At 35.2% G+C, this 21753-nt stretch overlaps 3 protein-coding genes across 4 annotated transcripts in view; all 3 read right to left on the reverse strand.

Annotated features, from left to right (window-relative positions):
• Positions 1-9645, reverse strand: part of LOC107724269 (protein spire homolog 1-like) — a 50140-nt gene extending 40495 nt beyond the window's left edge. Inside the window, exons 1-2 of the mRNA XM_016533110.1 lie at positions 9315-9645; positions 5887-5973 (exon numbers count right to left, since the gene is read on the reverse strand). Of these exons, the coding sequence (XP_016388596.1) occupies positions 5887-5973; positions 9315-9494 (267 nt within the window). The 5' untranslated portion in view covers positions 9495-9645. The remainder of the gene's footprint in view (positions 1-5886; positions 5974-9314) is intronic.
• Positions 9646-11220: 1575 nt separating this feature from the next.
• On the reverse strand, positions 11221-12792 carry LOC107724304 (brain and acute leukemia cytoplasmic protein). Of its 2 annotated transcripts, none has more exons than XM_016533169.1 (3): positions 12476-12792; positions 12159-12235; positions 11221-11898 (listed from the first exon to the last, which is right to left on the reverse strand). In XM_016533169.1, exons 1-3 carry the CDS (start codon positions 12657-12659, stop codon positions 11833-11835), a joined length of 327 nt encoding a protein of 108 aa, XP_016388655.1. In that variant the 5' UTR covers positions 12660-12792; the 3' UTR covers positions 11221-11832. The 2 variants fall into 2 exon arrangements, with proteins under 2 accessions (XP_016388655.1, XP_016388654.1); XM_016533168.1 differs by having other exon boundaries at positions 12105-12235.
• A 1299-nt stretch (positions 12793-14091) lies between these two features.
• LOC107724292 (V-type proton ATPase subunit C 1-B-like) lies at positions 14092-20796 on the reverse strand. The gene is made up of 13 exons (XM_016533145.1): positions 20640-20796; positions 20128-20287; positions 19954-20021; positions 19626-19711; positions 19272-19366; positions 19092-19183; positions 18893-18991; positions 18396-18464; positions 17540-17632; positions 16926-17019; positions 16628-16725; positions 16409-16532; positions 14092-14713 (listed from the first exon to the last, which is right to left on the reverse strand). The coding sequence occupies exons 2-13, from the start codon at positions 20254-20256 to the stop codon at positions 14618-14620; spliced, it is 1143 nt and encodes a 380-aa protein (XP_016388631.1). The 5' UTR covers positions 20257-20287; positions 20640-20796; the 3' UTR covers positions 14092-14617.
• Between the last annotated feature and the right edge of the window lie 957 nt (positions 20797-21753).

Genomic DNA, 21753 nt, shown 5'->3' on the forward strand with positions numbered 1-21753 from the left:
TGTGGTAACTTTATGAGGTTGACTCATGGCCAAACCAGCATAAATCTCATCAACTTCTCTCAGACAAAGCCATTCAGCAGTTTAGTTAACCACTCAGTGACAAAAGCCAGAGAAGCAACAGGTTAGAGATGCACAAACCTAATGGTGAATTGAATTGCCAAACCATTCCAGATGTGTTTCTTACTGATATTTAACAGTGTTTGTTTAATTTAAGTAATTTGCATGTTACACAATCTCAGAGGCTCTGCAAGACAGGAGCCATTAATAACTCAAGGTGCATATACATGGTTGGTTTATGACTGATTATTAGCCAAACATTGATAAATCAGTTCTTGGTTTGATTTAAAACATTTATTTCACACTGGATGGAATCCTAATATTTAAAAAGGACGTCAGGGCGAAGTTCAAGGAATGTGAAGAATAAAACTGATTCTAGACTGACTTCACACATCTTACATCACAGACTCAAGTGATCTTCCTCAGCTGACTACAAAGCATGGCTTTATGCAAATATATAGGGCTGTCAGTTAGACTTCCGTATTTGGTAATGCGATATATCACGGTATTGAATATGCGCGATATTATTATCGTGGGCACTTCTAAATACCGTGAATAATTATATATTACAAATAATCCCAATTTTTTAATGCATTTTAAGAATACTTTTCCCATAAACTGGTCAAAATGCACAACACCGCTGTATAACTGTATTATGACAGCACTTTTTAAAAAAATTCTTAAATTTCAATATCGTGACAATACCGTATACCGTGATAAAAGCATTAGCAATTAATCGCAACATGAAAATTTGATACCGGCATATCCCTAGTCACAGTTATGAAACTTTGGCTGGCATGTAACTGCAATTAATGCTTTAATTGCTCTGTTCATATTAGCTATAGAGTATGCTTAAATATGCAAGAATTTCACACTGAATTAGGAAACATGTAAACAAAATTCATGATAATTTCCAATAGTATTATAATAAATTAATAAATATAATATTTATTACATCATGTAAAATGCAAATTATATTACATTTTATATTTTCAATACTACAACACTTTAAAAATTAATAATTTGATAAAAAGAAAATTAAATAATTATGATAAACAATATTTGTATTATTATCATCATCACCATACAGTAATATGACAAAAATAAAATAGTATTTCTTCCCTTTCACATGGCTTTTTATGGTGGTTTATTAATTAAATTAAACCACACTTCATTGAAAAAAAAAATGGTGTAGAAACAATTTTCATTTAGAAATTGCTAGTAAATTTCATCAAGTAACACACTGAATTAAACATGAAAAGTAGAAAAACTGAAATAGTATTTTCTTGTAAAACTTACTCCAATAATTTTTGTGTACAACACTGAAATAAATACATATAAAAAAATATAGTGTGTACTTCAATACTGACTTAAATTATTCCCTCAAATAATCACGATTATATCAAATAATAATAGATCAGGCTGTTATGTAATAATCATGACAGACCTAGATATATGGGTCAAGATTATGTCTGGCTAGAGATCAGAGTCTTCATGTCTTGTTCTTCAACTGTAAACCACCTGAAATTCAGAGAATCTTCCAGAAGGCACGAGACAACATAAGAGAACAACATGTAATTTGAGGTTTATTACGTGACTAAAAAGTAATGGTTGTGCGTAAATTGGCACCAAATGTGAATAGGAAAATTAAGGTTGTGCGTCAAGGCTGTGTGTGATTAGGCCAAAGTACTCACACATTCTACCTCATCCTAACACACAAACACACTCACACCGTCAGCTGAGGAAGGAAAGTTATGCAGCGAGCTGAAAGAAACAGGCTTTGTGCAGTGATAAAGAAAACCTCTGGGGATTAAACCACGAGCGCTTCAAGCTCACAGCTAACAAGTTCTCCAACCCCGCACAACAACGAAAAAAAGAGAAAGTGAAAGTGAGACGAGGGGTATTTCAGACATGGATTGTTAAAAAACATCAGTCACTGAAGGGGAAGCTGTATTGGGAATTTACAAGAGTCTCGACAGGTGTTTTACAGACCTTCAGCATTCCTACTCCTCATCCAAAACTGGTCTAACAGCAGCCTCTCCCTCGAGACCAGAACCACAGACAGGTAGTACGACCTGTAGCTTAAAGAAACTCTCATTAAGAGGTCTGATAATCCCACTTTAGCCACTGAACTGGTTCTTGGGCCTAATCCTCTTTTGACTGTGCACCTTGGGGGAGGAAACACAGTGATCCTCACGATTTTTCAATAAACTGCCAAGATGCCTATGGGTCAAAATTTGTATCTTTCATCTTTCAGAGCTTGTAGGTCATAAAATGTTTAATGACCAGTTGGCGGATGCACAATGGTGAATATGGAAGCACTTGGAAACCCACAACTTTCTCAGTCTGATTTTGATGGAGTGGTTTGTTTTTAGCTGAAGGTCCCTGGTGAGAAGCCAAGGCATCTAAATGTGATCACTATTCTCCTATTTATAACGTATTTGAGTCCTGCCAATAGTACTGAGTTAATGGGGAAAAACTGGGTCAGCTCGCCTTATTCTGTCCGGGTGAACTGCCAAAGGCCAGAGTGGGCCGGATGAAGCCCAACAGAGAGCACTTCCCCAATCAACAGCATTTTGGAGAAGGATCGATATGATTCTGCATTGACAACTAATGCTTAACTGTTAACTATTAACAAATAATGGTTATTTTGAGCTGAAAAATCATCCTGTCCTGCAAGATGTCTTCATCTGGTTAGTTTTTGAGGGTATAGCACAAATGTGACCTTCACTGCCTATGATATATGGGTCAATGACACAAGGGCAGTGTTGTTCTTGTTAACCACTAAAAACTGTTTTCATTAATTGAAGTAAAGCTGAAATAAAATACAAATATTAGATGAAAACTAAAAGTTGAAAAACTTTGAAAAAAATTAGAAATTCTACTTTGGCCATTAAGTGAAATAAAAGGTGTTTAAGTTAAAGTAATAAAATGACTAAAAACTGAAATATAAATAGAAAAAAATAACAAAAATGACAAAACCACATCAAATTACTAAAACCTAAACTAAAAGTTAAAAATTTAAATAAACACTAAAGCTAATTCAAACTATTAATACTATTATTAAAATAAATATTACTGCACAAGGCTTTTTTTTTGTCCCATCCATTAATTTATTCAAAATACATTACAAAATGACCTTCTTTTATGAGGTTTTTACATTCGAAATAAAAATTCATTTTTGAGACAAAGTCAAAAATATCAGGGCGATACAACTGTCCTGATATCACAACGAAGTAGCCCAATTAAAGAAATTAAATTTCTGAAAAGAAACCCTTACTGAAGAGTTTGGAAATAATCATCTTTTATTTGCATTTTTTTTTAGAAAAAGTAATATTTTAACAAACATTATTATATAAAGATTAAGATGTATGTTAGACCACATGACATTTTTGAGTCATTAAATTTAAACTTTTAATTTGGAAAACAAAAAATTCAAACCACATGAAACAGAAATTAATAAACTGACTACTCATCATTGACTCTTCTGCTAAAAAATAAGTATTGCAGCAATAAAAAAAAATCCCGTTGTCATATTTTAAGCTCACTTGAATCTGTTGTAGATTATTAGGTGGAACATTATGATGCCTATCTGAAACCAGATTCCTTAGGAGGCACTTTCATGCAAAAACACTACAGTTAAGTCTCTGACTCACTGGGCAGTCGGTTTGGGACACATCCAGAGGGGGATGTGGACGTGGCCTGTCTGTGGCGAGCAACAGTTTGCTAACACTTCATTCAGTGTAGATGCAGCGCTCAAATGAGGGCGAGGTCTTAAACACACATACTAAAACATCACATGATCGCTGAGCCAGAGGTCCAGTCATGCAGAACAGGGCACACACACACACCCTGTCTCATTACTGCCCTCAGACAGTGTAGGCTTTATGATGAGGAGGACGCCTTAGCCTAAAGCTCTGATCTCACTAAGTGTACACATGAAACATTATGTACAAACAAAGATTCTGTCATCCGTTACTTACCCTCATGTTGTTCCAAACCTGCAAGACTTTATTTTTCAGTGGAGCACGAAAGGAGATATTTTAAGATTGTGGGGGTTGCTCTTTTCCATGCTATTGTCCCTTCGCAGGGAGCTTGATTGGCAGGTGATCTGACCAATCCCAATGCTGAATCTGCCATTTGGTCCGACAAACAAATCAGACAGGAGAGTAGATTAATGTTGGTGAACTTAAACTTGAAAAATGGTGTACTGACATCTTTCTGCGGTTAAAATAAAACACCTTCTGATGTTCATTCATGTTTATTTCATGCTGTATAGTAAATATGAAAAGATGATGGGTTCACATGCCACTTGAACTGAGGCACTACAGCAATCTGTCACGACACATTAAAGAACCACAAAACGGTATTTACCGTTTGAATTTCTTTTTAAAAAAGACAATTTGAAAGCTAAGACTTTGTTTCATACCAGAAGTAACCTGCTCAGTCTTGTCTGTTGGCAAGCTGTCAGTTTTCTCTTTGCTCCGCAATGTATTTTTCACTGCGTGAGAACATGATGTGTGGCGTGGCTTGTTGGACATAGCAACAACCAATCATAGCTACTCTATTCTATTAAGATTATCAGTATAGGTCTGGTTCTCACACAACACTATCATTTGATTTCAGTAGACACGAAATATGGATCATTTTATGATACTTTTATCTCACTTTAGTCTTTTTTGAAGCTTGAAAACTCCGCTCTTCCCTCATGGCAATTGCATGTAAAAGAGCAACCAGCACATTATTCAAAATGTCTCCTTTTGTGTTCCACGTACGAAAGCAAGTCACACAATTTTGAACAACATGAGGGTGAGTAAAACGGAATTTATGGCCGATTTGAATTGCTCACATTACATACATCAGCAAGGAACAGACACTATTCAACTTAAAGAACATTAAATTATTGAATGTTGTCACATGGTTCACGAATGTTTACAAAATGGCATATCTTTGCTATGTATCAACTCAATAGGAGAAGAGATAGTGTTTGTGTGCAGAATAGGCAGGGCCCTGCTGTTCTCCTCTTTGAATATCCTCCCATTCACGGTCACGAGTCTAGCATCTAGAGCTCTGTTGATAATCTCGTTCAGAGAAGGCTCCGAATGCATGCATGCACAGCCGCATGTGTTCTTTTTGTTTGCCAGTCTGTGTGTGTGTTGCTGTGTGGGCGCGTGCTTGCATGTGCGCATCCCTCCTGTGGACCCATCTGTTACCGCTGAGGGCATTTTAAAATCTATCACATTTAGCCAAAAGATCTTCAGTATTTTTAGCATAACACACAGTACCACAGTACAAGAGAGGACTCTCTTGTTTACTAAATCAAAAGGCAGTAAATATGTCTTGTTCTGTTTGGGTCGGACAACAGGAGATCTCTTGGTGCTGAAAAGCTTGGGAAAACTATTTCCGAATGGATTACAGCAAAGCTCTGGCTACTTCCCAAAGTGGCAGAGAGCTTTAGAGACCAAAACACTCAATCTTTGAGGCAGACTGAGATCCACATGGTTGTCACACCGACAAAGAACAAACAGCTAATAAATACCATCAAGACAATGAGGTTGCCATCGACGCAGACACTACTGAAAACCACTCACACCTAAATCTCATTGGCAAGTATCCACACCATGGACACAGACAGCAGCACAGAGTCAGCAAAAATAAACCTGCATCTAGAAACCTTCAGAAACCAAACATACTGAGAAGAAAACTAGCTTTTTCCTCAGGATGGCTTGTCAAGATGATGCCCGAAACCAAATATAGCAACAGAATGACTCATTTCTCTCAAAAGTCAAAAACCAGTCTGGCACCTCGACAAAAGCGAACATAACTCACCTCTATTGATGTACTGGGCGGGATGTGTTTATCTGTAATGGGGAGAAGAAAAAATAAAGAGAAACCAATCAGATATGCATTATCACACTCAGTGTTTTAAATTCACATACCACAAATCATTCATTTTTCACATATGTTACAATTTTCTCTTTATCAACAAGCTTGACCATCTAGAGATAGTTTTTTTTTCAATTCTGGGTAGTTGCTAATGTGTCAAGGATTGTTAGGCGGTTGCCAGGGTGTTTTGCTAAGTAGGGTTGGGTACCGATGTAGGGTTGGGTACCCATGTAACCAGTATGTACTAGAACCGAATCAGAACGCAGATTTCGGTGCCTCATTTCGGTGCCACTTAAATGCTTGAGCGATCGATTGAAATATTTGTTCTCTGGTTCGCCGAAACTGACGTAAGGATCACCGGCACCGCACGTGAAAAATAATTTCCCAACTGAGAAAATTCACAAACGCAAGTCGAAAAGCTCTAATAATACAAATCCAACACATCTTTATAATAACGCGAGTGCCCATGTTGTTTTCACATTCCGACTTAAAAGCACAACTCGGGAAATGAGAGCATCCGAGGAGCGCGTGAATGCAGCAGTTACACTTGCTCTGATGGCAGCTGGTAGATACAGTTAGCTAGCTAGATAGGAGATAAACATTAGCTAGACAGATAAGATAAACATTCTTAAATTAAAATGCCTAAAGCTAAACTTCCCTTGTAATGACTTGCAATGAGAATCGTTTCTAAACCTGTTGTCCAACAAAAGAGAACACTATAAAGTTTTTACTCCACAAATGCTTCCTTTTGTGATCTGATGTGGCTTCTTGTCACAGAATGAGGCAGAAAATATGTTCTATACTGTAAAAAGCATATGTTAAAAAGGCTATGTTGATTAGCAATGGATTATAAATATACTTAATTATGATGAAAATACCAGCGATGGCTTGAATAACACCGACAAACTATACATTGTCACAGTCGAGTGTTTATTGTCTTTGTTTTATCATTCAAAACGTTTATATCTTCTGTTTACTCAGTTACAGCTATAGCAATGCCTTTGTCCATATTAGAGATTTCCTGAGTCCTATTCCTTCTGTGATGCACATGTGGCATTTCTGCACGAGGGCGCCCTCTGGCGTCCAGTATGAATGAAACAGACATTAAATGTGTTTATAGCGCTCAATAATGGCCAATCCATCCTATTTTGGGTAATTTTTTTTAAAGTATCGGTTCAGGCACCGGTACGGTTTTAAAAGTATCGATTTGGCACCGGTATCGTAAAAAACCCAAACGATACCCAACCCTATTGCTAAGGTGTTCTGGGTGGTTGTTAGTGTGCTGCTATTGCAATTGTTGATTGAAGTTGCTCTGTACTGGCAATAGTACTATGCAATAGTACTTTTTCTGCAGCCTTAGTTACAGAAGTATTATTTATGCAGCCTATTTTTCCTATGTATTTATTTCTATTGTATGAGGTCAATCAAAACATTACACACTTTTATTTGAAGCAAAAACGTATTTAAAAAGTATTTAAAATATACAAGGTACAAGACTGTGTTTAATGGTTTTAATGCAGAAAAGAACAACAAGAAGTGATATAATTGAATTACATGGAGAAATATAAAACTATTGATGTTGATTATGTGTTTGGAAATAATATATTTTAAGTTTTTTTTGCCTAATATGCATAGATACATAAATATTTAAGTAGTTTGAGAGTGTAGGGAGATTGACTGTTACGTCATTCGCAGCTCTTCATGGGAGCAGGTGAGTGCTAAAGAGTTCTTTTGGCGTGATTTGTTTGTTTTGATTCTATGATTGGTGCAGATTTCTTTGCAAAATCATGGGTAATATAGTTTTTCACCAATTATGCGGTTAAACATGATTATAAAAAAAAATAGTTGACAAAATGCATGCTGATGGCTTCAGCATGTACCATTGATTACCAACCTCAAAGATCACAGTAAGTCCGTCTTTAATGGTTTATAAGTAATTACTAAAAAATATATTTGCTTATGGAGAAAGTAAATAACATTTTTACTTCGAAACCTGACTGTCGCACTCTATTTTGTGGCTAGAACTGGTGGTTGCTAATGCATCGGTATGCAGTTCATAGGATGTTCTGAATGTTTTTTTTTGGTCCAAAGAGAAAAAAAGAGACGGTATTACTCGGTCCATCTTTCAATGCAAGTCTAAAGGTTTATTTGTTTGTTTTTAATTGGAACCAAAAATCAAAAAGGTAAATATCACACCTCAACATGCCACATGATTTGAGGTAACATTCATTTCCGAAGCACAAATGATGTGGGACGAGATAGGCGCTTAATTTTAATGCATATGATTATGCAATAATAAAAGAGATGCTGACCTTAGCAAGCACTGTTAATTAACAGCATCTTTCTAGAGAAGTGTGCAGTATGGGTTGCAGCCATGAATAAATTTCATAGAAGGGAAATTGACCATGACAAACCCCCTCCCCCATTTCTATATTACACAGAGGGACCCAGGGGTTCACCTCAGACAACCTTCACATTAAATATTTAACTCAAATCTATAAGAGGCAGACAGAGACGCAATTTGTGCCCATTGAGCCTGAAATACACAACACACTGGGGTTAGAATCATAATGTCTGTCTTTTAGCCCTTCCTTCAGTGGCACTGGAAGTATAATGTTACAGCGTTAAAAGAAAGAGCCTCCTCTGAGATTGGCTGAGACCCAGAGTTCATTTCTCCCCCTAATGAATGAACCCAGTGTCATTGCAACGGCCACTTTCAACAACTGAAACTCACATATAACTGAAAATGTGCAAAGACGTCTGAAACTGAATCCTCATAGAGTCTAACCTGCACCATCCGGACATGAAAGAGGTGTTTTTGAAGAGGTTCTTTTGTCTTTTAGCACAAAACAGATGCCAATTACATTGTTGTATGAAAACAGACAAATACTGTAATATTATCTTCCTATAAAAATGAAAGATCACTGGAAATAATTCATCCTTTACAATGTGACCTTCTTACCATGGAAAGCCATTCACAAGGGTGTTGACTCAATAGGAAAGTTACTAACCAAAATTGGGACAAAAAGGAAAAGGTGCAAACCCATGCTGCTAAAAATTACTCTGTATTTATTTCTTTTTAATAAATATTCATATTTTTTAGCTTAGTCAGACAATTAATTTAAAATAGAGCCAGCAAGTGGATTACTAAATATGTTAATGTTCGTATATTAATATTTGTTAATGGAAAATACTAGCAACAACATCTGTGACAAATCTGCAATATATTCTGATGCTTTTTATGCAATCACAGCACCTTGTATGACAGAAAGTGAAAGCGTTATCAATCTCAGATTAACCTATATTTTAGGCTTCTCATGATCTTCAGAGATTACACTTTCATATTAAATTTTTCTAGTTGGAATACATGCTATTTCCAGCACGGCCCAGGCTTGCTCCTCGTTGATCGGCTGACTGTACAGAGTTAAAATCTCTTCCAAACACAATTCATCTTCCCCGTCCGTACAATCCATACTGATTTCTTCAGGTTTCGCTCCATCCCCGGGATCCTGGAGAGCCGACGGTAAGATTAGCATTCCTCCGTCAGTCATTCTTCTTCTCCAGGCTTCCCGAGAGCAGGAGAGACTGTGTTAGGGTGATAAAGAGGCAGGAAAGGTATGTTTACGTTAGGTCTGTCATCTAGAAGCAGCGCGCGCGTGTCCTCCTCTGCTGTCTGTGACGCTACTTCTGAGCTCGCGCAGCTGCTGCTGTTAGCCTCTGAGAGACGCTCGGATGACTTTTCTGCATGGTCTCAGAGTCAGTCAAATCCTCAGCCAGGTGTTTCACAAAACAAACTGTTAAGAAGACTTTTACCACATTTTATAATAATGTAAGAACTTTAGAATTAGCCAAAACGCGTAGCCAGAAATGGTTTGTTTACAGTGTCTAATGTTTTAAAAAATAACAAGCGAACACATCTGAAAGTTAATGTTAGTAGGCTACATATGTTAAATCTTGACCTAAATATGATTGAAAACGTTTAATTTAAATCTAACTGTGAAATTTAAATGTTAACCCGTTAAATGTACAATTATTTGGTATGCAAATACGCTTGGTGCCAGTCAAATGATTGAGGAATAACAGTAAGCCTAGGCTTTGCACCAGTGGCCTGTGCTAAATTCAAATAGATTAACATTTAGATTGCCCAATTAAAGCTGATTCATTAATAATTAGGCTGCTGTACCCTTTTCTCTATAAAAAGGTGACAACTCAAAATTGCAATCTAAATTGTGGATTTAATGTAGACACAGGGACTCTATTGGCTTAACCAAATGAGCGACAGCTATAGTAATTGAAATGGTAAAAGCAAAAAAAAAAAAAAAGATTTACGGGATCTTTGAGGTAATAAAGTTCAATATCATGTCTGGTTTATAATTTGATTTGCTTGGTAATGGATATAGTATAAAACTAAATTGGTAAAATCTTAAACAGCAGGTTATCTTGTGTAAGTTAATACAGCACATATACTGGTGGTTAATATATAGTGGTGGTTGGTTGTAACACTTCACAGCTCTTTTCAAGAGCAACAAATAGCATATTGCAAAAATCAGTAGAGACTTAAATATGCCCCATTTGTTTTATTTATTTATGTTCCTGGACATTGAGAAAGAATAGCATTACATTTCATGCAGCAGATGCTCTGCACATACAAATTTGCAGCCTCTGTCCCTGGAGTGTGAAGGTGACTACACAATGTGTCAGATATGTTTTCGGAGTAAACTGTGTTAATGCATTTCTATATTTGGTATTTTATTTGCTGTTATGAATCATAAAAACATTTCCTACATGATTACCATTTTGAATTTCAATTGTTGTGAAGTGATGCTGATAAGGGATGGCATAATTATTGTGTTGGACAGTAGAGTTTAAATAAAATTTACACACAAAAACAATGTTGCATCATACATGTTTCTAGAGGTAACAACATTGCTCTTTGTACTTGACATTAATTAACATAGTTCTGGGATAAGTTAAACATTTCTATAAAAGAAATAGTCTATTTTGTGATGTAGCATTAAGATCTGGTAAAACTATGTACAGGTAATGTAAGATAAACTGCTCCATCTAGTGGTTCCAGTGATTTTACAGCACTTAGCTGTCCATAATAAATAAAGCAGGGTAAAAAAAAATATTTTGTCACACTAAATAAAATAAATTTTAACTTAAACACCTTTATTTGACCCTCTAACTCTAACACGTCGCTTTGGATAAATGCGTCTGCTAAATGTAAATCAATTAAAATGTAATAATTAATTATTTCAGATACATGCCAAAAATACCTTGCAATTTGCAGTAAACTACAGTATTTACAAGAATGGAATTACCAAAAAACATAAATAAAAACATAAAGAACGAGGGCCATAATATTAACCAACCAATCAATTAATTGTTGTTGTGTTTTTACAAGTGTTTAGGCATGACAAAAATATTCAGTAGCCTTGTCTTTTAAAATATGTAATTAGCATTCAAATTGCACAGTGAAAATCAGAGAGCTATTATTAATTGCGAGCAATAACTCCTTTGTGCAACATTATGAACGTGAATTTATTTTATGAACTTGAATGTATTAACATTATGAATGTGCTTTGCTCAGTAACTCCTGTGAGGATATCAGGGTTGACTAAAATCTATATTTGCCATGCTAATGATCAGATGCAACTTTTTAACCAAGTTTTGCAACAAACTAAAGCAAAGCATATTTCTATAGGCTAAGTGTGCATTAAAAAGATATCATCTCTTGTGAAACTCTATTTCTCTTTACAGCTTATGGTTTCTTATATAGCCCATAATCGACATCGCTGAACTCCTCTGGGTTTCAGAGTGTATCCTCTGCATCAGACAAAGATGGGGTTGTTTTCTCCTCATGGCTCCCCTGGGTTAGATGCAGCATTAGATGACCCCTTCTGAATGAGTAGTTTCCTCCTTGTGCATTGTCTGCTTTGAGTCACTTATCTGCTGTAAAACACAAACAAGCTGTCACCATATATCGAACGAAAAGCAGACTTAATGTTATTCAAACATTGACACAGCTGTTCTTTCAGCCTGCTTTGCCTGTAGGCTACATTGTCAAAACCCTGAAGTTTGACGAATTATGCATATGAGACCTTTCAATGTGTACTATTTCATAAATACCTGTTAGTTTTTTATTCAGTGACTGAAACCTCATGACTGCAGGATGTTTTTCGATGGTTTGTGCAGGTGCTGGAAGTCAAAACCTGCTTTCCACATTGAGTTCCTGCATTAACCATCTGTCTGCCTCTGTCTCCACAGGATCTGGCCTCCATACCTCTACCTGGAGAGGAAGTGACAATATGTCACAAAAAGCTTTTTTTTTTTTTTTGCCTAAATTAAAAACTATTTTAGGACTAAATGAGATTTCAAAAGAGAATAATGAAGCCAAACCAACTTGGATTTTAATTTAGAGAAAAAACTCAGCATCTTAAAGCATTTACATCAGATAAATAGCTTATATTTTCAACCATACGTGTATACATATTGTAACTCTGTTACTTTTACCAAAAACAGCATATACCTGATAGTTTTGAATTGTCTTTAATAAGATGGCTAGATTCTCCACGCACGACGCGGTTCTTAGAAGTCACGCCGTTGGGGATTTCAGCATCAGTATTGGTAAGCCACGTCGATTCGGTTTCTCTGGTCCAGCTCTCATGATATCGCGGTTCAATAGCATCTGCTCGACTCCCACCGCAGCCCATTGAAATAAGATGGAGCGCTGCATGCGCTAATAAATGATGCAGACGAGCGCGCGCGATTATGCTCCGTTCCCACGCGCAGCTGTGAGTGAATGAGTGCCCTCGTGCATTTGCCAAACTTGAGATTTGTCATCCTTTACGTCATCAATTTATTGTGATACTGTGTAGAGGCGATTTGCACCAAAACAAACGAGAGAGGAATACGTTTACGTTTTAGTGACATGTTTTAGCACCAAAAAGTGTTCACATGCAAACTTTTATATTTATATATTATAAACCACACACATAGGCTACACCCAGGAGTGATGACGAGAGTGCTAGTTTTGTATTTTCCAATTTAATGCAAGATTTTTCATAATTTTAAATCAATGTCAGTGTGGTGTAACCAAGCTATTTTTGATCGTCATTACTGTGTAGGCAATGTCAATATATATATGTTAGTAGGCTATATTTTGTAGACTATAGATATAAAATATTTTAGTACTTTCTGTCTGATGTTACACCACTTGACATTTAGGCTACACCCGGGAATGATGATGAGAGTTTGTATTCTACAATTTAATGCAAGATTTTTCATAATTTTAAATCAATGTCAGTGTGGTGTAACCAAGCTATTTTTGATCGTCATTACTGTGTCGGCAATGTCAATATATTTATGTCAGTAGGCTATATTTTGTAGATATAAAATATTTTAGTACTTTCTGTCTGATGTTACACCACTTGACATTTTATAATGAAAAAAGATTAATTAAAAAGAGTCATTAAATAAAAACTATGAAACCAACATGAAAACATGAAATTCTAAAATATTATTAAAATATTTCTGGACATCCTTATTAGCCCTGGACTTACTGTTTTATAACAGTGCCCTGGTATTACTGTACACTGGTGCTGCCATGGTACTTGTTTTAAGGAAACAGAGAGTGATATTTGAGTCATTTTTATATGACAGTCATTTCCTTCCAATAATTCTGTAAAATCAGTGCATATGTGACCCTGGACCACAAAAGCAGTCATAAGTAGCACGGGTATATTTGTAGCAATAGCCAACAATTCATTGTATGGGTAAAAATTATCGATTTTTCTTTTATGCCAAAAATCATTAAGATATTAAGATCACATTCCATGAAGATATTTTGTAAATGTCCTACTGTAAACATATCAAAACTTAATTTTTGATTAGTAATATGCATTGCTAAGGACTTAATTTGGACAATTTTAAAGGCGATTTTCTCATTATTTTGATTTTCAGATTCCAGATTTTCAAACAGTTGTATCTCAGCTAAATATTGCTATCCTTTCAAATTTAGGATTATTATTTATTCAGCTTTCAGATAATGTATCTTTTTGTTTTGTGGTTCAGGGTCACATATATGGTAATTTGAATATAGTTCCTCACGCCTGACAACAAAACAAAATAAACAAAATTATGTGCTATAATTTTATTGACTTTGATTGGTCTTTACATTCAGCATGTGATCATGTATTTCACCTTTTCCAGCAAAAACATAAATACATTTAATCTCACAGCAGAAGCACAAACACAGACAAACACACACATAGTGGTTCCTTAACAACACAATTAAACAATCACTGCATTACCCGCACATGTCACAGAGTAAGCACCAACAGAAAATTAAAAACAACAGAATGCACAGCCATTATGGGCTCAGCGAAAGACGAGTGTTCAGTGTTGGACCACACAATCCCTCGAAGGACAAATTTTAAAACCCCTGAAAATCCTTCATTTGTAAACAAATTAAACCAATAATAACACATGGTGAGATTCTGAGACCTCTTATTTGAAATAGTGATCTGCAGGAATGATAAAGGAATGAGGCAGTGAGAGGAAGGTACTAACAGAGAGGTAAAAAAAAGTAAAGATAAAGAGTAAGTGTTTAATACATTATTGGGTTCAGTCTCTGTGATGCAGGATGGAATGGTGCATTGGAATTTGAATTCTATTTGAAGTCAAGGAGGTTGCAGTCGATCTTGTAGTAAACATACGGATAGTACTCTTGCTGGCTGAGATTCAGACCTGGGATGTCCATAGATGCCTATAACAATAAAAATGAACAAATCAGCTTGTGATATCTCTATATCTTCAATTAGGCCATTTTCTTATGCTCACCAAAGCTGCATTTATTTGATAAAAAATAGCAAATTCAGTAATATTGTGAAATATTTCACAGAACTATTTTGTATTTGTAAAATGTACTTCATTTCTGTGATGGCATTTCTGTGGTGAATTTTCAGCTGCCATTACTCAGGTTTTTATTGTCACATGATCCTTCAGAAATCATTCTAATATACTGATTTAGTGCTTAAAAGGATAGTTCAGCAAAAAATTTAAATTCTCAACTTCAAGTTGTTCCAAACCTGTATGAGTTTCTTTATTCTGTTGAACACCAAAGAAAATATTTTGAAAAATTTGGGTAACCGAACAGTTGCTGGTACCCATTGACTTCCACTGTATTTTTTTCATACTTTGGAAGTCAATGGCTGCCAGAAACTGTTTGGTAACTCAAAATATCTTCTTTTGTGTTTAACAGAAGAAAGAAACTCATAAAGGTTTGGAACAACTTGAGGGTAAGTAAATGATGGCAGAATTTTCAATTTTGGGTTAACTATCCCTTTTTTCAACTATTATTGATGCTAAATTATTAATAATGGTTCCTATTATTATCAATGTTGTTTCATATTTTTGTGGAAACTGATACATTTTTTGGAATTTCTTGATGAACAGACAGTTCAAACGAACAACATTTAATTGAAATATAAATCTTTTGTCACATTATAAATGTCTTTACTGTCACTTTTGATCAATTTAATGCATCCTTTCTGAATAAAAGTAGTAATTTTTTATCTTATTTACCCCAAACATTTGAATGGTAGTGTACAAACTGTTTTAAACACTGATAATAATATATAAGAAATGTTTCTTGAGCAGCAAATCAGCATATTAGTATGATTTCTGAAGGATCATGTGACACTGAAGACTGGCGTAGTTGCTAATAAGAATTCAGCTTTGCCATAATAGTAATAAACTGCATATTAATATATTTAAAATGTAATATATTTTAAAATGTAATGTATTCTTGTGATGGCAAAGCTGAATAGAAATCACTTATTTTAAAGGGGAGTTATTTTGAGTGTTACAAGCTGTTTGTGCATATATAAGATCCGTAAACGCCTCGTTTAAACACGCCCTCACATATCTACTTCACTGTGTGGGAAGATTTGCATAATACCACCCAAATGTTTACGCAAAGAAAGAAGGTGTAACTTTTATTCTTGCTGTAGTATTGTTACCGCTGCTGCCATGTCATGCAGATGCTGTGTGTTTCCAAATATGGTAAGGGGTGTAACATTTCCGTCACACTTGAGGTATTCGGCCAATCACAACACACTGGATAGCTGGCCAATCACAGCACACCTGGCTTTTCAGACCGATGAGCTTTGTAAAAATCAAAACGTTACGTTTTAGAAAGCCGGGGCAGAGAGGAGCAACAATAATGTACGATATGTGGAAAATAATGTGTTTTTTGAATCTTAAACTGCATAAACACATTGCATTACACCAAACACACAAAATAATGTTATTTTTAGCAACATCTGTACCCTTTAAATTTACACAATATTTCACATTATTACCACTATTTACTTTTCTGTATTTTTGATTAAATAGATGCAGCATTGGTGAACATAACAGACCTCTTTCAAAAATATAAAGAATCTTAATAGTAGCTCACATCAATAACAGTAGCATTGCTGTCCAAGTGTTTGTAAAGGTCCTGCAGAACTTCCCTCAGTTTCTTTACATTCTTCTTGTTTGGCTGAAGCAGCATGGCCTGGAAATTGACTGGCAGCCCATACCTGTTCAATACAAATATGCAAGTCTTACATCAGACAATCTACATCTACATATGAAATAGATTCATACGCTTTAAACAGATTTGCACACACTGTACCTCAAGACTGACTCTGTAAAAACCCGGAGTGCCTTGATGTGTATCCATGCGATGAAAGCCTCACTGAAGTTTACTTTAAGCCAACGCACCAAAGGACCCTGAGGTGCAGAAGCAGATTGACCGTTGTTATCATTACTTATCTTTTCTCTTTCTAATTACTTAAATGAAGACTAATCAAGGCCCAGGGCCTCTCAAGCTGGCTGTGAGGTTGATGAGTTTTGAGGTTACTCATCAACATCATTGTGGAGGATTTTTTCATGTTCAATAGAGAATCAAATTTAGACAGCTGCATGCATACAAATTGCTTTTTCTTGTCAGTGGAGAGGCGAGTCATCTCCTCTTTGTCTGCTTTCATCTCCTCTTCATTGTACTGAAAATCACGCACCATGAACCTGAAAAAAATCAGTAACACAGGGTCAGCTTTCCTCTGATTCAGCTGCAAGACATGATGGCATCAGTGAACATCAAAAACAGACAGACACTCAAACACATTGTGATACATTATAACAGTCTTACAACAGTATGTCATTCATAATCTGAGAATATATCTACACTGATTCTTGAAATATGGGACAAAACTGTCTACAGAACTAAAAAACTAAAAGTTAACTTAAAAAGGATTTTTAATAAGAGAATTTACAATGATTTCTAAAGGATCATGTGACACATAAGACTGAAGTAATAATGCTGAAAATTCAACTTTGCCATCAAAGGAAAAATTACATTAAATGTAGCTTTGGTGAACATAAGATACTTCTTTCAAAAACATAACACATTTTTGAACAGCAGTATATTTGCAAATCTGACATTCAAATACACTTAAGGACTTGAGACTACAGGACGGTTTCAAACTGATTTTCAGCTCCATTTGACAAAATAACAACTATAGACTGTAAAGCTTCAAGGACTTACTTGTTTTCTCTTGCTTTGTGTTTGAAGTCATCACCAGCCTTCCTGAAGAGTGTAACACTAAACAACCCACTGTCTTGGTCTTCAAATAAAAGCCTAACAGAAGAGCAGATGAAAAACCGGAGTTGAGGTCAGTCACTATCACCATCACAGAGCAGCATTTTCCCTCATTCTACTGGATAAAACACATATAAAAGCTCTGAATTAATTAAAAGCGTGAATTCCATTACAACATGAGGTCTATAAAGCCACATGCTGCCACTTATCAACACAAAGTAATTAATAAGGTAAAAAAGATGATTTATAAAAAGCATAACTTAGGTACATATTTCTCAATTTCAAACTTCTATCTCATTAAGTGTACGAAAGTGTTTTTTCCACTTGCACAGTTTCTGCCATAGACCTTTTATTCATTTTTCTTAAAGCACCGAACTGACAGTTCTGGTCAGGTTCACGGTTCACGGTTTCATGTTTTGTTTAATGAGATCTATTCAAAGTCTTGGAAATGTTCTTTGCACTGAATGAAATTTGTTCTCTGTGTTGTTGAATCTCCTTGAAATGTTCCTTGGTCCTCCTTATGATTTCGGATTACTTCTGATTAATTGAGCACATAAAGGAGTGCACAGTGTTTTGGACAGCATAGTTTGTGTGCAGAAGCATATTGCACTGTAATGCCTGCATTACTGTGTGTAACAGCAATAACAGAAGGGCAAGGTTTCCATAGATACAGTCTGCCAAATTTACATGTCCACCAAAAGCAAAGCGTAATAATGTCAAGATTTAAATACAGGCAACACAAAGTTCAGAATTCTATACTTTAGGTGAATTAATTTTAAGGTCGTCATTAAATTTTACTCACTTTGTAGATCTTGGAACCACCATTTCAGAAAGAGTTTCATATGTCTTCTGCCAGTCAGGATAACTAGTCCTTTTTAGGCCATAAAAAGGGCAAAAATGAGTTTTGCAGAGGTAACAACATATATAATAAAACAAAATGTGTTCATTCTAAGTTATAGGGATAGTTCACCCAAAAATGAAAACTGTGTCATCATTTACTCACACCTTCTGCAAAATGCAAATGAAGATATTCTTAATATTGTTGGTAAGAAAAAATGGTTCTTCCACAGTATAGACAAAAACTTTTATGGAAAAATTCAATGAGAAGTCAATGGGGACAGAAACTGTTTTCTGACCGATATAATTATCTTCTTTTGCATTACACAGAATAAAGAAAGTCACACAGGTTTGGAACAACATGAGGGTGAGTAAATATTGACATAATATTTTAATCCAACGAAGAAACATTTTTAAAGCGCAAAATACAAAGAAAAGCACAAATACTCCAGCTTGACTTACTTTGGAACAACTACAAGTAGAGTAGTAAGGTATTCAGAGTCTAGAACGAAATCATTTTTCTTGACTATATCAGCCAAACTCCTAGTCAAAAGACTCCCTCTAGTGGACAAGACATGTTGTTATTTAAGGTCACTTAAAATGATTAAAGTAACACAGAATTTCACAAATAAATTAAGAATATGAAACTCCTCCCACTTACATATTCTTTCTCTCCAGACTCTGAAGGTTCCCTTTTAGGCTATTATAAGCTGAAGCTCTGGCTTTGAGATCATTGTCAATCTGACTCACTTGCTAAGAACAGAGAACAAAACAGGAAATTTAAAGAAAAATAAATCCCCTTATATTATAAACAATGACAAAATATTTGAACATGCCTCACCTTGGACATGATCTCTGAGATGTTCTTAAGGGACTGTTTGATTGGATACTTGGCCATATCCCACTGGAACCGTGTAACATATGTGACCAGATCAACTGTATGGAAAGAATTATTCGTTATAAATATTTATAGTCATATAAAATAAGATTATAAGGTAATATACTAGGACATTCAAATATGACAGACTAGACCATGAAAGATTACATGTATTTTTATTTGACAAAATGTTATATAAATGTTAAATTGACATTAGTACCTGTTAAATGTTTATGTGATTGTAATAATAATTAAGAGTAGTATTGTTTACCATCAATATTGTGGTTAGTATGTATTGAGGATTTTAAGTTCACTTGCCTCCATTGGCCAAAAGATTCTCCTGAACTTTATCTCGACTGTCCTCTAAAACATCAGCCATGTACTGGGCCACTTTTCTCACTACGCTGGAAAATAACGGCAATAAATAAATAAAATAAAAAATAACAGCAGCACAGGCTAAATATACATTTAAATATATTTAGAGAACTTTAACATGACAGAAGCTTAAAAGCCCCATTAAGGGAATTATAGGAACTATGACGCTGTGTGTAATTGATAATGATCAAAATATAATAATATCGAAAAATTTTATGTATACATTTTTTAACTGAACACTCTGGTAAAAAGTCAAACGTAGACATGAAACCTCTCTACGAAAGAGTCCAATTTGGCAAGCTCATCTGACAGCCCTACAAGGACATCCAGAGTCCCCACCTGTTGAGAAACACCACCAAAACTCATTAGACAAATGGAAAAAGTCAAATATGTGTTGTAAATAAACCAGTGCTTTAACTGAATTAGAAAATGAGGAGTCATTTACTTTCAGTTCAGGTATGTTGAACTTGTGGTTAGTGGACAGGTTGGTCTGGCTTGTGGCCATGTTCATCTTGTCCCATGTCTGCTGGCAGGTCTTCTCTCCAGGAGCAGAGATACACCAGAACTCTGTCATGATGGCTGCTCAAATGATCACAGGGAGGGTCCTTAAACATAAAGATTAAATTCTCATAAGATATGAGAATCTTCAACAACAACAACAACAACAAAACTGTCAAATAGAATACAGTCCTTTCAAGGTTGATCATATGAGCAAATTCACACTTCTCCATTTCATTCCATAAAAATGACCAGTCACGAGTCATCAGCAGATTAAAGCTGTCCCCCTCAGCAGATAATAGGTGTCTTGCCTCTAATCGTAAAGTGCACACTGATATAGTATACGTTTACGTGATGCGATGGATTAAATGCGCTTTTCAGATGTCTGTAAATATTGTATGAGCAACGTTTACGCCTGTCACGACTATCAAATTGAAATAATTCTTTGGCGATACTTACCGATGATATAAGTCACTTCAGTAAACTACAAAATAATCTGTTGAAATTGAAAATAGTTTTTAATAAAACATTATTGAAAACACAGTTAATTGAGTCGCCGTGTTGAAAACCCTTCGGACAGCGTCACACTTCCAGTCAGCTGATCGGAGACTTGTGTTTCGTTCAGGTGACAATGCGTTCAGAATGCGCAATGTGGGTGTTTTTAACCTTTATTAAACCGCTTCGAATAACAAACAGGTATATACCAAACTACATATATTAAAAATATAAAAGCGAATTATAAATTAATTATAATGAATCCATATATTTTCAGATTAAGACATTAAAGGCATTTTAGCTGCTTTAAGTAGGCTATTAAAATTTTATTAAAGTGTTTAAAGAAAATTTAAAATAAATGAATTGTTTAAATGCCCAACTTGGAGCAGCTTTAAGAAATCTACATTTATCTAAATAAAACTTGCATATAATCAGACAACCTTTGTTTTGCATAAAAACGCTAAACTTGTGACACTCAAAAAGTATTACATTCTTTGCTAACTAAGCCTTCATACATTCTGTCCCAAAAGTAGTTCAAAAAATAACAGTTGTAGAAAAGATGTTACTGAGATTCACTATCTTAATTGCTGAATTCACTAATTTACCTAAATTAAACCGGTTACTAAATGTTACTATGTGTAAATACGATATAGCATATACAATATAATGTTATTTGAGCATATACTGTATCCAACAGCACAGTAATCTGCCAGTAATGTCATCATGACAATGATAATGAACTGATTCACATTTATGCTACTACTTAACTGATACCAGATGATATGCAAAATTCAAGTCAATTAAAAATGTATAATTTACGGTAAATAACATGATTTGCAGACAGTGTCAGGGATCTCAAATATAAATGGAGCAACATGTTTGCCATCAATTCACTGAAACAAAACAAGACCTTCAGTGTAGCCATGTGCATTGTAACAAGACATTTGTCTGAAAATTAAGCTTTTTAGTCTGTTTAGGGAATTATCTGAAATTATTTGGCAAACAAACTAGAACCTGAAACCATAAAATATGACCTTTCACCTAGTAAACGGCTATGAAAACACTTGCATCTTACAGT

Source organism: Sinocyclocheilus rhinocerous, unplaced genomic scaffold, assembly GCF_001515625.1.
Source record: "Sinocyclocheilus rhinocerous isolate Xijiao unplaced genomic scaffold, SAMN03320098_v1.1 scaffold574, whole genome shotgun sequence".
Taxonomy (NCBI): Eukaryota; Metazoa; Chordata; class Actinopteri; order Cypriniformes; family Cyprinidae; genus Sinocyclocheilus; species Sinocyclocheilus rhinocerous.